This window comes from Panthera uncia (assembly GCF_023721935.1).
Source record: "Panthera uncia isolate 11264 chromosome B2 unlocalized genomic scaffold, Puncia_PCG_1.0 HiC_scaffold_24, whole genome shotgun sequence".
NCBI classification, from domain to species: domain Eukaryota; kingdom Metazoa; phylum Chordata; class Mammalia; order Carnivora; family Felidae; genus Panthera; species Panthera uncia.
Window position 1 is genome coordinate 46,648,782 of NW_026057580.1, and position 16,169 is coordinate 46,664,950.

The 16,169-nt window shown below is 39.1% G+C and overlaps 1 protein-coding gene across 5 annotated transcripts in view; it reads right to left on the bottom strand.

Moving 5' to 3' along the window:
* Positions 1-12,977, bottom strand: part of SNX14 (sorting nexin 14) — an 88,509-nt gene extending 75,532 nt beyond the window's left edge. For 4 of the 5 annotated variants that reach the window (XM_049653972.1, XM_049653970.1, XM_049653969.1 and 1 more), the window contains exon 1: positions 12,688-12,977. In XM_049653972.1, coding sequence (XP_049509929.1) covers positions 12,688-12,887 — 200 coding nt within the window. In that variant the 5' untranslated portion in view covers positions 12,888-12,977. The remainder of the gene's footprint in view (positions 1-12,687) is intronic. The other variant, XM_049653971.1, reaches the window with a different exon arrangement.
* Positions 12,978-16,169: the final 3,192 nt, after the last annotated feature.

Genomic DNA, 16,169 nt, shown 5'->3' on the forward strand with positions numbered 1-16,169 from the left:
TAAATCTAACACCTTGTCTCCAAAAAAAAAAATTGCAGGTGAAGACATAAAACAAAAATCAAAACAAAAAAACAAACCAAGACACCATGAGGAAACTATCAGCAAAAGTGAAAAAATGACCCAGTTTCTTCAACAAGTCAATGGTGGGGAGAGGACAAAGAAGTAGGTAATGAAAAGTGTTCTATATCCAGGTTGACAAACTATGGCACGTGGGCCAAATGCCACCCACCTTGGTATGGCTCTCAAGCTAAGAGAAGTTTTTACATTTTTTTAAAGGTTCTTAAAAAAAAATGAATATGGGACAGATACCTGATGCAGCCCAAAAGTCTAAAATATTTACTATCTGACACTTTACAGAAAAACTGTGCCAACTCTTGTTTTAAATTATAAGAGATTTATAAAAGCTTAAGAGATGTAGATGTAGATCTACAATGAGTGGATCAATTTTAGATCCTGATTTGTATAGTATACTATAAATTTTTATACAATTAGGAAAATTTGATTACAGACTTGTTATTAGATATTAACCACTATTAACTTTTTAAGGTTATGGTTTTGTGTGGAAGTGATTTTTTAAATGGGGAAAGTTCAGATTTTTTTTCTAAAAATGCAGATATTGCTGGTTATTGAACCTGTGTGATGAGTGCTTAGAAGTTCCTTGGACTCTCTTTTTTTTCAATGTATGCTTGGAAACTTTCAAAACTAAAGTCAATAAAAAAGACAGTTTTTAGCAAGAACAAAAAATAAAAGAAAACGAGAAAATACAAAATATATAAAGTATAGAATAAAAAAGAAATAATCACAGGTAAAACTGAAAAGAAAAATGAAACTATGAATAATTATGTTCATAACCTGGATAACCTGCAGGACATAAATTTCTAGAAAAAGACAAAAATGCTAGAAATTATGTGAAGAACTAGGTAACTTATATAGACCAATTATCATTACAGAAATTAAAACAGTAATCAGAGATCTGGCTGAAGGAAAAAAAAAAAAAGGTCCTGACCCAAATGGTTTTACCAAACTTTAATGAGATAATCCCTATCCTATACAGATGGCTTCAGGAAAGAAAAAATTAGAAAAAGCTGGTAATTTAGAAGGATTAATATAATTTTAATTCCCAAATCAGATAAAGACAATATAAGATGAATATTAGGTCTATTTTAATTTATGAAGTATTAAATAAAATATTAACTAAAACTAGCAGTGTATCATAATGAATAACAATACATCATAAGAAGGGCATGTTTTTAAATAGCTCATTACCTTTAAATCTATATCATCACAGACTAAAGGAGAAAAAAAAAAATCTAAACAGTGATGCCTCTTGACCTAACCACTAGTTTACAGACAACAGAGAGGGAAAGGAATATACCCAACAACACTACAGGGATATAAACAACAAAAGCTAGACTATAAAAAACTCCAAAAACATATGGCCCAGTTTCTTAAACAAATAAATTGCAAGGTTAAAACAAAGTAAGCTGTATGTGAAGGGGAGGTAGCTTTCAGATCAAAAGATCATACTTGGATCTTGATTTGACTAACTGTAAAAAGTTGTTTACAGGGGCGCCTGGGTGGCTCAGTCGGTTAAGTGTCCGACTTCAGCTCAGGTCACAATCTCGCGGTCCGCGAGTTCGAGCCCCGCGTCGAGCTCTGGGCTGATGGCTCAGAGCCTGGAGCCTGCTTCCGATTCTGTGCCTCCCTCTCTCTCTACCCCTCCCCCGTTCATGCTCTGTCTCTCTCTGTCTCAAAAATAAATAAACGTTAAAAAAAAAAATTTTTTTAAAAAGTTGTTTACAAATAAGATTCATTATGGATAGAGTAACAGACAAAAACATGGTAAAGTATGTGAAAATATAGTAAAATATTAATAATGGTAAAATCTAGGCAGTACATAACTGGTCATTTATTGTAAATTCCAACATTGCTGTATGCTTAAAGGTTTTTTTTCATAAAATGTTGGAGGGAAATTCTAACAAATTCAGGGAAATCTGAACATTTAGTGGATATTTGATGACGTTAAGAAACTTTTTTTTTAATGTGATGTGGTATTGTGGTTATGTAAGAAAAAAGGACTCTTGTCTATTAGAGATACATACTGAAATGTTTAATGTTTATAAATAAAATATGTGGGGTTTGCTTTAAAATAATTGTGGGGGGAGATATTTGACTTTGAGCTCATAATTTTTTAAGCTGGGTGACAATGGTTTCTAAGAGGCTTCATTATATAATTCTATTTTTACTTATATATGTTTAAAATTATCCATAATAAGATTTTTAAAATGAAAAAAAAAAAAGGTGATTAAAAAGAGCAGCGGCACTTAGGTAGCTCAGTTGGTTGGGTGACTGATTTAGGCTCAGGTCGTGATCTCAGGGTCCTGAGATGGAAATGGAGCCCCCACTCCACGTCAGGCTCAGAGCTGGGTGTGAAGCCTGTCAGCCTGCCTGAGATTCTCTCTTCCTCTTCCTCTGTCCCTCTCCCACTCATACTAGCGCTCTCTCTCTCAAAAATGAAAAAAAAAAAAAAAAGACATTAAGAGCAGATCTAAATGTAGAGATTATTGATGTTCATGGATGAAAACTTTAAAAACAGTAAAGATATCAATTCTATCCATATTAATTTACAAATTAAGTAACACTGTGGTGGCATTAAATATGACTACAAATTCTCTGACACTCTTCACATAAAAAAGCAGGAGTTTAGGGGCACCTGGTTGGCTTGGTCTGTAGAGCATGCAGCTCTTGATCTCACAGTTATGAGTTCAAACCCCACATTGGACATGGAACCTACTTTAAAAAAAAAAAAAGGGGGCGCCTGGGTGGCTCAGTCGGTTAAGCCTCCGACTTCAGCTCAGGTCACAATCTCACGGTCGGTGAGTTCAAGCCCCGCGTCGGGCTCTGGGCTGATGGCTCAGAGCCTGGAGCCTGCTTCCGATTCTGTGTCTCCCTCTCTCTCTGCCCCTCCCCCGTTCATGCTCTGTCTCTCTCTGTCTCAAAAATAAATAAACGTTAAAAAATAAAAAATAAAAAAATAAAAAGCAGGAGTTTAATTTCTTTCCCCTTAAATAGGGGCTAGCCTTAATAATTCACCTCAACTAAAAGAATGGGGCAGAGATGCAGCTACCTAACTTCCAAAGGTAGGTCATAAAATGGATATGGCTTCTGACAAGGTCTCTTTCTCAGGATGCTCACTTTTGTAAGCCAGTACCATGATGGGGAAAAAAGCCACATGTAAAGGTTGTATATACAAGTTCTGGGCTATAGTCCCACCAAGAGCACACTCAACGATAAGCATCAACTGTCACACATGTGAATGAATAAGCCAACAAATTACTATTCTAGCCCCTTGCCTTCATTTACCTAGCTGATGCACAGTGAACACAGACCAACTCCTGTCCAAATTACAGTTCTGTGAGCAAATTAGATGTTGTTGTTGATTTAAACCACAAATTTGAGGGATGGTTTATGTGACAATACATAAACAAAACAGAAACTACATTCAAAATTCCAGCTCAATCTTTTGACAAATTTGACATATTCATTCTAAAATGAATAGGGAAAATAAAGGTTTAAAAAGAGCTGTGCCAACTTTGGGAAAGAAGGGCCAAGAGTGAGAATTTGTCCTAGCAAATATAAAACCACACTGTAAAACTTAACAGTATTGTTGAAAAAAAGAAAAGGAAAGGAAAGAAAATCTGTTACTGTTATAGTAAGAGAAAAATAAAAGAAACAGAACTTGGAGTGAAAGATCTATGAAGTTTGGTAACAAAATACGTAACACTCTAGAGTCTATCTGTCTGGGTTAAAATCCTGGCTATGACACAATGCAAATTACATACCCTCTCTGACTTGTCTGGTCCTCTATAAAATGTGGCAATAATAATACCTAATCATAATGTTATTATGATGATTAAATAAGATAAAAAAAGTGCTTAGAATAGCCTGTCACATACTAAGTTAAGTGTATATAAGCCAGTTGTGGTAATTTAAAAAGTAATAAAGAACTATCAATGAAGTAAAAAGACAACCTATGGAATGCAAAAAAAAATTTGCTAACCATATATCTGATGAGATTAATATCTAAAATAAATAAAGAATTCAGAGGCACCCTGGGTAGCTCAGTCGGTTGAGCGGCCGACTTTGGCTCAGGTCATGATCTCACCGTTCGTGGGTTCAAGCCCCACATCGGGCTCTGTGCTGACAGCTCAGAGCCTGGAGCCTGCTTCGGATTCTGTGTCACCCTCTCTCTCTGCACCTCCCCCACTCATACTCTCTTTCTCTCTCAAAAAATAAACACTAAAAAAAAAAAAAATTCATACAACTCAATAGCAAAACAACAAATAACCCAATTAAAAAAGTGCAGAGGACCTGTTGCATGTCAAAACTCTGTAGAAATGATATAGCCAGTAAAGTGATACTAGCTCAGTGCTTCAAGATGACTGTCTGTGTTTATAACCTTGATAAAGTGTAGACTTTATATAACAAATGCCTGAGAGCTCTCCCTCCTAACTTTGTTACCCAAATGTGGCCTTAGATGGTTTTCAACTGTTACGTATTTTCTCTCTGATGTGGAAGTTGAAAGGTCTTTTCTGGCACCAACAGGCAAAACCACTAAATATGGAAAACCTGACTCTTTATCAGCAATGTTGTCAGAAAAAGATCATAAAGGGGGGAAATATGAAAGTGAATAAAGAAAACACCACTTCAAATGAAGCTGGGAGGTCAGAAAGGGGATCTCTCACAGCCTACCACTCATTAATTGCAGACCCCAACATGAAGAGAAATACCTCGCACTGCCAACAGGAAGAAGCCTACCTTACTACTCCAACAAGGGGGAGAAAGTTTCCATGTACAGCAAGCCCAGCCAGTGAGGATATACCACAACTCTATCAATGCAATCCCTACCAAAATAACCCCAACATTCTTCACAGAGCTAGAACAAACAATTCTAAAATTTGTATGGAACCAGAAAAGACCCCAAACAGCCAGAGTAGTGTTAAAAAAGAAAATCACAGCTGGAGGCATCACAATTCAACACTTCAAGTTGTATTACAAAGCTGTAATCATCAAGACAGTATGGTACTGGCACAAAAACAGACAGATCAATGGAACAGAATAGAGAACCCAGAAATGGACCCACAAATGTATGGTCAACTCATTTTTGACAAAGCAGGAAAGATTATCCAATGGGAAAAAGACAGTCTCTTCAACAAATGGTGTTGGGAAAACTGGACAGAAACATGCAGAAGAATGAACCCGGACAACTTTCTTCTTACACCATACACAAAAATAAACTCAAAATAGATGAAAGACCTAAATGTAAGACAGGAAACCATCAAAATCCTAGAGGAGAAAACAGGCAATAACCTCTTTGACTTCAGCTGTAGCAACTTCTTACTAGACATGTCTCCAGAGGGAAGGAAAACAAAAGCAAAAAATGAAGTATTGGGACCGCATCAAGATAAAAAGCTTCTGCACAGCGAAGGAAACAATCAACAAACTAAAAGGCAGCCTACAGAATGGGAGAAGACATTTGCAAATAACATATCAGATAAAAGGTTAGTATCCAAAATCTGTAAGGAACTTACCAAACTCAACACCCAAAAAACAAATAATCCTGTGAAGAAATGGACAGAAGACATGAACACACATTTCCAAAGAAGACATCCAGATGGCCAACTGACACATGAAAAAATGCTCAACATCACTCATCATCAGGGAAATACAAATCAAAAACACAATAAGATACCACCTCATATCTGTCAGAATGGCTAAAATTAACAACTCAGGCAACAACAGATGTTGGCCAAGATGCAGAAAAAGAGGAACCCTTTTGCACTGCTGCTGGGAATGCAAACTGGTGTAAATTGGGAGAGGTGCAGCCACTCTGGAAATGCAAACTGGGAGAGGTGCAGTTTGCACTCCCAGTTTGCATTCCCAATGCAAACTGGGAGAGGTGCAGCCACTCTGGAAAACAATATGGAGGTTGCTCAAAAAATTTACAACCACTTTAAAAACCATTCAAAAATGAAAAACCATTAAAAATACAAAAATTCTGATTCAAAGGGGCACATACACCCCAAAGTTTATGGCAACACTATCAACAATAGCCAAATTATGGAAAGAGCCCAAATGTCCACTGACTGATGAATGGATAAAGAAGATGTGGTACATACATACAATGGAATATTATGCAGTGATCAGAAAGAATAAAATCTTGCTATTTGCAACGTGGGTGGAACTAGAGTGTGTTATGCTAAGTGAATTAAGTCAAAGAAAGATAAGTATCCTATGACTTCACTCAAATGTGGAATTTAAGAAACAAAACAGATGAACATAAGGGAAGAAAAGGAAAAAGAAGTTAAAAAGAGAGACGGGGGCAAACCATAAGAGACTCAAATACAGAGTTATGGTCATTAAGTAGGGCACCTGTTGGGATGAGCAGTGGGTGTTATATTTAAGTGATGAATCACTAAATTCTACTACTGAAATCATTATTACACTATATGCTAACTACCTTGGATTTAAACAAAACTTAAAAATTAAAAATAGTAAAACATGGGGCACCTGGGTGGCTCAGTCGGTTAAGCAGCTGACTTCGGCTCAGGTCATGATCTCGCGGTCCGTGAGTTCAAGCCCCGCGTCGGGCTCTGTGCTGACAGCTCGGAGCCTGGAGCCTGTTTCAGATTCTGTGTCTCCCTCTCTCTGACCCTCCCCCATTCATGCTCTGTGTCTCTCTGTCTCAAAAATAAATAAACGTTAAAAAAAAATTAAAAAAAAAAAAATAGTAAAACATTTGTATATTTTTTCAAAAGAAAAAAAAAAAAAAAAAAAAACATATGCCACCACTCAAGTTCTTCCAATGGACTTTTACTCAAAGAAGCCCCTGCCATCTTTCTCCTTTTCTCTACATTCCTCTCGTTTGATTTTCAGACTTGTCTTTGGTTTCCCATAGCAATTGCAATTGTTCTGCTATTCCTGAATAAACCCATTTTGCTGGTAAAAAAAAAAAAATTAATTAATTAATTAGTTAATAAATAATAATGCAAGAGAACCTAAACAGACATTTCTCCAAAGAAGTTATAAGAAATACCAACAGGTACATGAAATGATTCTCAATATCACTACTCATCAGGGAAATGCAAATTAAAATCACAATGAGATATCCCCTCACACCTGTTAGAATGGCCATCACCACAAAAAGGAACTACTTGGGACCACATCAAAATAAAAAGCTTCTGCACAGCGAACGAAACAATTAGCAAAACTAAAAGGCAACTGACAGAATGGGAGAAGATATTTGCAAATGATATATGAGATAAAGGGTTGGTATCTGAAATCTCTAAGGAACTTATCAAACTCAACACCCCCAAAAAAAATAATCCAGTGAAGAAATGGGCAAAAGACATGAATAGACACTTCTCCAAGGAAGACATCCAGATGGCCAACCGACACGTGAAAAAATGCTCAACATCACTCATCATCAGGGAAATACAAATCAAAACCACAATGAGATACCACCTCACACCTATCAGAACGGCTAACATTAACAATTCAGGCAACAACAGATGTTGGCGAGGATGCAGAGAAAGAGTTTGCATTGCTGGTGGGAATGCAAGGTGGTGCAGCCACTCTGGAAAACAGTGTGGAGGTTCCTCAAAAAATTAAAAATAGAACTACCCTATAACCCAGCAATTGCACTACTAGGTATTTATCCAAGGGATACAGCTATGCTGTTTCAAAGGGACACCTGCACCCCAATGTTTATAGCAGCACTATCAACAATAGCCAAAGTATGGAAAGAGCCCAAATGTCCGTTGATGGATGAATGGATAAAGAAGATGTGGTGTACATATGTACAACGGAGTATTACGTGGCAATCAAAAAGAATGAAATCTTGCCATGTGCAACTATGTGGATGGAACTAGAAAGTATTATGGTAAGTGAAATTAGTCAGAGAAAGACAAATATCATATGGCTTCACTCATATGAGGACTTTAAGATACAAAACAGATGAACATAGTAAAGGGAAGCAAAATAATATAAAAACAGAGAAGGGGACAAAACATAAGAGACTGTTAAATGTGGAGAACAAACAGAAGGTTACTGGAGGGGTTGGGGCGGGGGATGGGCTAAATGGGTAAAGGGCATTAAGGAATCTACTCCTGAAATCATTGTTGCACTATATGTTAACTAATTTGGAGGTAAATTAAAAAAATAAAATTTAAAAAAAAAGAAAGAATGGCCATCATCAAAAAAACAAGAGATAACAAATGTTAGTGAAGATGTGGAGAAAAGGGAACAAGGGTTTGGTGTACTGTTGGTGGGAATGTAAATGGATACAGCCACTATGAAAAACAGTTTGGAGGATTTTCAAAAAATTAATACAACTATTTTATAATTCAGCAACTCCACTTCTGAGAATATACCCAAAGGAAACAAAAACACTAACTTAAAAAGATATCTGCACTTGCATGTTCACGGTAAAATTTTTACAACAGTCAAGATATGGAAACAACCTAAGTGTGCATCAATGGATGAACAGACAAAGAAGCTGTGGTATATATACACAAAAAGAATATTATTCAACCATAAGAAATGAAGAAATCCTACCATTTGGGATAATATGGATGGACCTTAAAGGTATTATGCTAAGCAAAGTAAGTCAAACAGAGAAAGAAAAATAGGGTATGATCTCACTTATATGTAAAATCATAAGGAAAAAAACCTCATACCATAAGACATCAGACTTGTGGTTACAAGAGGTGGAGCATAGGGGACAGGAAACTGGAGGGAGCTGGTCAAAAGGTACAAACTTTCAGGAATAAGATAAATAAGTACTAGGGATGTAATGTACACCATGATGACGATAGCTAACAATTAAACTACAATTAACTAAAACTACAACGACCTACTAGTATACATTCACTAAAATGACTAAATCCACAGACAGTATCAGACAGAACAGTCAAATGTTTTTGGCAGGAGTGAAAATTAGTATAACTACTTTGTAAAGCTATCTGGCAGTATCTACTTAAGTCAAACAAACCCATACACTATAACTAAGCATTTCCATTCATGGGCATATACCCAAAATAAATAAGTCTACCAAAATAAATATATATGAGAATATTCATAGCATTAATAATAGCCAAAAACTATAAACAAGTCAAACGCCCTTCAACAGAAGAATGGATAAACAAAGCGTGTCATATTCCCAGTGGAATACTGCACAATAACAAAAGAGACTTAAGTACTGATATACACAACAGTATGGATAAATCTCAAACACAGAGTGAGAGAAAGAAACCAGATACAAGAGGACCACATAATTACATTCATATGAAATTCAAAAACAAGCAAAACTGATCCATGGTGACTGAGGTTACTCACAAAGGTGTCTGCTGGCATGCTAGAATAAATGAGATAAAAATAACTGCTAACATTTAATAAGAGTATGTTCTATATGCTGAGCACCAATTTAAACACTTTCCATGTATTAACCACTTAGTCATCAAAATAATCATATAATGTAGGTACTAGTATTATCCCTATTTTACAGATAAGGGGACTGTGACAGGTAAAAGTTAGATCACTTATCCAAAGTCACATAACTGATTAATGGAGGAGTCAGAATCAAATTCTTACAGTCACGCTTAGGTTCAAAACTTTCACACACAACCATAAATTGCCTCAATAATTAATGAAAACTCTTAATACAATACCTGGGCCAAACAAAACACTTACAAAGTGTTAGTTAGCTATTACTACTATTACCATTATTAGTAGCATTAACTTAAAATATTCCTTAGTATAACACTCAAATACTCAATACTATGATTGCTAATTATATCTATGCTCCTACTTTTCCCTAACACTACCATAAAGGTGATATCATAAATAATTTGAAATATGTAAAGTATGTTACGCTATTCCTCCCACAAATCACTTACAACAGCCAAAAGTTATATCTATTTATCTCTCCACAGATAACATTCATAGCCTTAATTGCTATCAAAAGAAAAATTTATATACTAAACAATACTTTGAATACTTTCAAGGCTATAAGAGAAAAAGTTAATTTTGAAAAAGAGTATTATTCTAAGTTTTACCACATAGAGGTAAAGCTCCAAATCTACATACTAACCACTATAGATTTTAAACTTAAAATTTCTTTTTAAGTTATTTCTATAAACTGGTGAAATACCTGTGTAAAAATCACTTTTTGAAGGTATGCATTAAGTATATCTTCTCATTTCTTCTAATTCAATCATTATGCCCCTGGTATTTTTTATATTTTACATACACACACACATTTTTTTTTTTTAATTTCTGAATAGATGTGCCTAGTATTCCCCACTCCTAGAAGGGACCACATTTCCTTATGTAACAGTCTTCCAGAGATAGCCAAAGCATACATAAACACACGTTTATATGTACATATGAATGTACACACATATATTTTTTCAGTTTTTTAAGTTTAATTATTTATTCTGAGAGAGACAGGGAGGAGCACAGAGAGAGAATCCCAAGCAGGCTCTGCACCATTAGCACTGTGCCCAACGTGGGGCTCGAACTCATGGACAATGAGATCAGGACCTGAGCAGAAACCAAGAGCCAGATGTTCAACCGACTGAGCCACCCAGGTGCTCCGTGAATGTGCACACGTACTTTAATGAAAATCACACAATACGTTGAAAAGCACACTATATACACTGTCTTGCACCTTCCAAAGGCTTTTTCCTGTTAAAAGGGTACCTAACCATTCTTTCATTTTATTTACTTATTTAAGTAAACTGTACCCCAATGTAGGGCGTGAACTCAAGACTCTGAGATCAAGAGTCCATGCTCTATGGACTGAGCCAGCCAGGCACCACAGGGTACCTAACCATTCTTTTAGTAAAGACAGTTCTATGATGTTTAAGATCACTTTTGCTGGTTTCAACACTAACAAAGGAAAGTACCAAAAACAGTCTGAAAAAAAATTCTTTGTTTGAATAATACAAATAAAGATACAGGGTACAGATCAAATGGTATTCTATGACTTAACAACATAGAACACTAGACACTACAATTAAGTAGACAACCTCAGAAATCTAGTTCAACCTGATCCTACATGTCCTACTTTGGACACCTAAACTGACCCATCTACCGAAGGAGACAGGTTAAAAATTCCTGGACAAAAGTTAAGCACAAAAAGTTAACCTTTCATATTAAAGCTGTTAATCTAGAATACCTTCCAGATGACAGAAAGTGAAGTACTTAATAATTAATTTCCACTCTGCTAAGGATTCTTAACAGAATTCCTTTAGGTATTCCTGAAATCAAACATCTTACTATCACAATCAAATCACATTAGATCTCAAATGATATTTTCCAGTAAAATATCAATCGTTATTTAAACCTAGTATTATATAAACCCAGAGTCCACTAACAAGAAAGCAAAATGGCTAGGGAAAAAAAATCTGATCCAACCGTCACACGAAATGGTTGCCTTAGAGCAAAATTAAATAACCAAATTCCTGGTGAACGCTTTCCCATTCCTCTCTTTAGGGATCAACTACCTCGGTAAAGAGTAAGGATGCTTTCATGTTCAAAACATCAGAAAAAACATCATGTAGATACTGTTGCTGACAAGTGTCTCAGACTTCTCTCCGCCAAGAGCAAATCCGGAAATAATTTGAAGTTCTCCTCCACTACCTACTTCATCATTTCTAGAAATAGCTAACTGAAGGAAATCAGTTTTATTTCAGGGGCAGAACTTTCCGATTTCAAAGTGCCAACTGAATTTACCAATTTTAAACTTTCAGTCTTCCCTTTTCGAATATTCTAGAGATGTCAAGACAGAGACTATTTTACTTTCTGACTTCGATTCAACAAATCTTTACAATTACCCGTTTTAACCAACCACACTTTGAGGAAAGCTTCAGCTACAAGGCTGTGTGTGTGGCGCGCGCGTGCTTCGGTTGCGTGACTATGTGTATGTGTGCACACATACATGCTTATGCAAGCTGTGTGCGCACGCGCGCGCCTCAGCTGTAAGACTACATATGTGTGTGCTTTGGCCGCAAGTCTGTGTGTGCGCGCGCACTGGCTGCAAGGATGCGTGCACGACTGTGCGCGCCGCGGCTGTAAGACTGCGTGCACGTGTGCGCGTGTGTGCGCGCAGCGGCTGTAAAATCATGTGCGTGTGTGTGCGAGTGTGCGCAGAGCGGCTCTACAACTGTGTGAGTGCGAGTGTACGCGCACGCGCGCGGTGAGAGCGAGGGGGGTCGGCCTAAAACTGTGGCTGCTACAACACCTAGAACCCTCTCGTCAGCTGACTGGACCGCCCTGCAAGGTCTCTAATTGAGACGTACATATACATTTCACTCCTCTGAAAAACAACGATGATGGAGGACCAGGTTACAAGAAACAGGTGAAAACTAGGTAAGAATCGGGGCCAGGTGTCTCAGAAGACCCGGCCTCAGGAAGGGGGGCACTGGAACGCACCCCACCCACGCTCGCACTTCCGGGCCCGGACGCTCCGCCCGGCGCCCCGAAGCCCCTCTTCCCAAGGCCTCGGAGCCGGCCGTAAGTCCCGCAGCTGCGCAGCCCGGGCGGTCTCCACACAGTGAAGCAACCCGGGCCTGCGCCTGCGGCCTCGCAGAACAGCCGCCCGCCAGCTCCCCGCTGCAGCGTTACCTGTTGAGAAGTAGGGAGGCGACGCTGAGGCAGAGCAACAGGAAGCAGAACAGCGGGTACTGGCGGCAGATCTCGCGTCCTACGTCGAGCCGGAGCCGCTGCTTCAGCTTCTCCCCCATCGTCCGCACCCAGGACACCATCTCCGTTTGCGTGGCTGAAGCTGTGCTACAAGTTGAGGCCGAGGTTGAGGCGACCCCCATCAACCTCCCGCGTCTCCGCCCCCGCCGACCTGGCGGCTACCCACACAGCCGCCGACCGGCTGACCGACCGCCGGCTGCAATCGCCCAAAGCCCCGCCCAAGGCCCCGCCGCGCCTGCGCGGCCTCCTCCCCCCCACCCCCTTCCCCGCCACAGCCGGCCAAGGGGACTGCCGCACGACGTGCCCGAGATCTTCACCCCTTGGAGGCCCAGCGCGTCCCGCAGCTCCTCCCTCCAGGGCAGGGTCGCGCGCCGGCCTCCCAAGGAGGGCCCGATTTCACTGGCTACTGGCCTGTTTTGGAAATCGGGGGGTAAAGTTGCAGCACCCAGTAACCTTCGCCTGTATCGCGGAGGAGAGAGAGAAGGTTGTGCCGGAGCACGGGGTAAATTACAGCCCCGAGCAGCCGCCGGACCCTGCCTGCGGGACATCCTGAGCTCGCGGGGTCCTCTGGGGACTGTAGTTTTTGTGACGCGAGCGGGCGGGGGGATGGAGTGCGTGGTCCCGGCCCTAGCCTCTCGGTGGGGACCCGTCTAGCTTTACGTGACGCCCAACAGAGAGAATGGAGTCCTTATTTGGCGGGGGCTGGGTAGGGGAGGACGCGTGAGTAAACCCTGGAATTCGGGAGTCAAACCCACCGGGCCGTCACCCCTTTGAGTATGCATTCTGCGCGCTCACAGGCAAGGTAGAGCTCAGGTCACCATGGCCTTGCCGGTCTAATCAAAATCCAAGTGTTTGGACAAGGCAGGTTGGCAGGTTAGGTTAAATCCCTCTGGTCTCGTGGAGCTTTCGATTTAGTTAAGTCATCACATTTCTAAATTTAATATATGATTTTCCGCCAGTCGGAGAGATGCAAGAAGACATCATCGTAACAAGTAAAATTTATTTAGACGGCGCGCTAAGCACTTTCATTTAACTTTCAAACATTTACCTCATGATGTAGATACTCCAGTTTTTCCCATTTTGCAGCTAGATGACGGAGGCTAGCAAAACCGGGATTTGGAGCAGTTCTAACCCCAGAGCCGGCGCTCTACTGCTGCCTGTCATTTTTTTCTTCCTTAGGATCTTATCGTCCAAAGTGCGGAAACAGATACGTTCAGAAAGTATATATTGTTTAAATGGGGTATGTGCGGTTTCATGAATATTTTTCCATTTTACTCCAAATACAAGGACCACCTTTAATGATGCATTATTTTCCTTCAGAATGTATCGTCCCTAAACTATTCTATTAATGCTAGTTTTATTGACATAATGATTACCATTTTCTATCCTAAATTTATACACATTTCTAATAAATTTTTAAGGATTAATATCAATACAATTGCGCAAGGGTAAGAACATGATACATACTGTCAAGTTTCTTCCTAGAATGGTTTACCAATCCACAGTAGTATATAAAAGCATCCATATTTCACTGGTCCTCGTCATTAGGGATGGTTTAAACTAACATCACAATATACTCATACTGTACCATTTCTGATTAAATTATTAAAACGCCATGTAACATCACTGGAAAACTAATTGCTTTTTTTAATGTTTTGAAGTACAGAAGAAAACATTTAGTATATTAATTTCACTTCTGCAGCCTTTTAATGGTCTTTGAATGATCTAGAACCCCTTGTTTATATGAACATCCTAGGACTACACTGAAATATAAATAAAAGGTATATGTTGAATTAATCTACATGTATCTAGGGCCTACGGTGTAGTTGAGTGAAGTACTTTAATACTTGTGCAAGTTACTTTATTAAACTTTTCTGGGAAGTTATATTGCCAATCTTATTCTTTATAAAGACTTGTTCTGAATTTACTGTTCAACTTTGTACTAAGAGCCAAAACATTTAAAAAGCAAAATGTTTTGTTTTGGTTTTTTAATTTTTTTTTTTTTTTTAGCGTTTATTTATTTTTTAGACACAGAGGGACAGAGCATGAACGGGGGAGGGTCAGAGAGGAAGACACAGAATCCGAAGCAGGCTCCAGGCTCTGAACTGTCAGCACAGAGCCTGACGCGGGGCTCCAGCTCATGGACCACGAGATCATGACCTGAGCTGAAGTCGGACGCTTAACCGACTGAGCCACCCAGGCGCCCCTAAAAAGCAAAATGTTTGATTTTCAAGTTAGCCTTAACAACATCCAACTTAAAGGTGGCTTTTCCCCCATATGACGTTATTAGAGGAAATTTTGAAATAACCTAGACAATTTAAATCTTCATATTATGTTCAGGAAAAGTAAAAACTAAAAATAAATTTCTGCTATAAGGAAAATCCACAGCTGGGGGCGCCTGGGTGGCTCATCCCTTTAAGTGTCTGACTCTTGATTTCGCCTCAGGTCATGATCTCACGGTTGTAGGATCCAGCCCTGCATCGGACTCTGGGCTGCCAGCTCGCAGCCTGCTTGGGATTTTCTCTCTCTCTCAGAAATAAATAAATGAGGGGCCCCTGGGTGGCTCAGTCGGTTAAGTGTCTGACTTAGGCTCAGGTCGTGATCTCATAGTTCATGAGTTTGAGCCCCGTGTCGGGCTCTGTGTGGACACCTCAGAGCCTGGAGCTTACTTCAGATTCTGTGTCTCCCTCTTTTTCTGCCATTCCCCCCCTCTCAAAAATAAACAAACGTTAAATAAATAACTTCAGAAATAAAATCCACGCCTAAAGCAAGAAAAAGAAATTTGGGTGTCTGGGTGACTCGGTTGAGCATCCCACTCTTGATTTTGGCCTAGGTCATCAGCTCACAGTTCGTGAGATGGAGCCCTGAGTCGGGCTCTGCACCGACAGTGCAGAGTGGGCTTGGGATTCTCTCCTCCCCTCTTCAGCTCTTGCACATGTGCACTCTCTCTCTCTGAAAATAAACTTAAAAAAAAAAAATTATGGTTGATACAGACTTCATAAAATAAAATACTCTTATTTCATTAAATGTTTTTTCTTTAACCTTGTGGTCTGTTATCAACACACACAGAGCTTTAAACTTTTTTCCCAAACTTTTATTAGAAGTTTTGAACTTAAAGCAGGAATATGGAATATCCACAATCAATCCTAATTCTGAAACCAGCTCCACCTTCTACTAGCAGTATTTTATTGAGCAAGGTTAAGTTGATCTACCTCAACCTGTGCATCCACAACTCTAAAAGAGAGATCTCTTAAGAAGTTTAAAGAGATTTAAATTGGGTGTAAAGTACCTACTAAGTGTCTTTATACAATGATTAATACAAAAATTTTCTTAAATTATTCTATCAATTTCTGAGTGTGACAAAAGCAGCCAATACCTTTATTTGGATAATAACCTAAAATCAC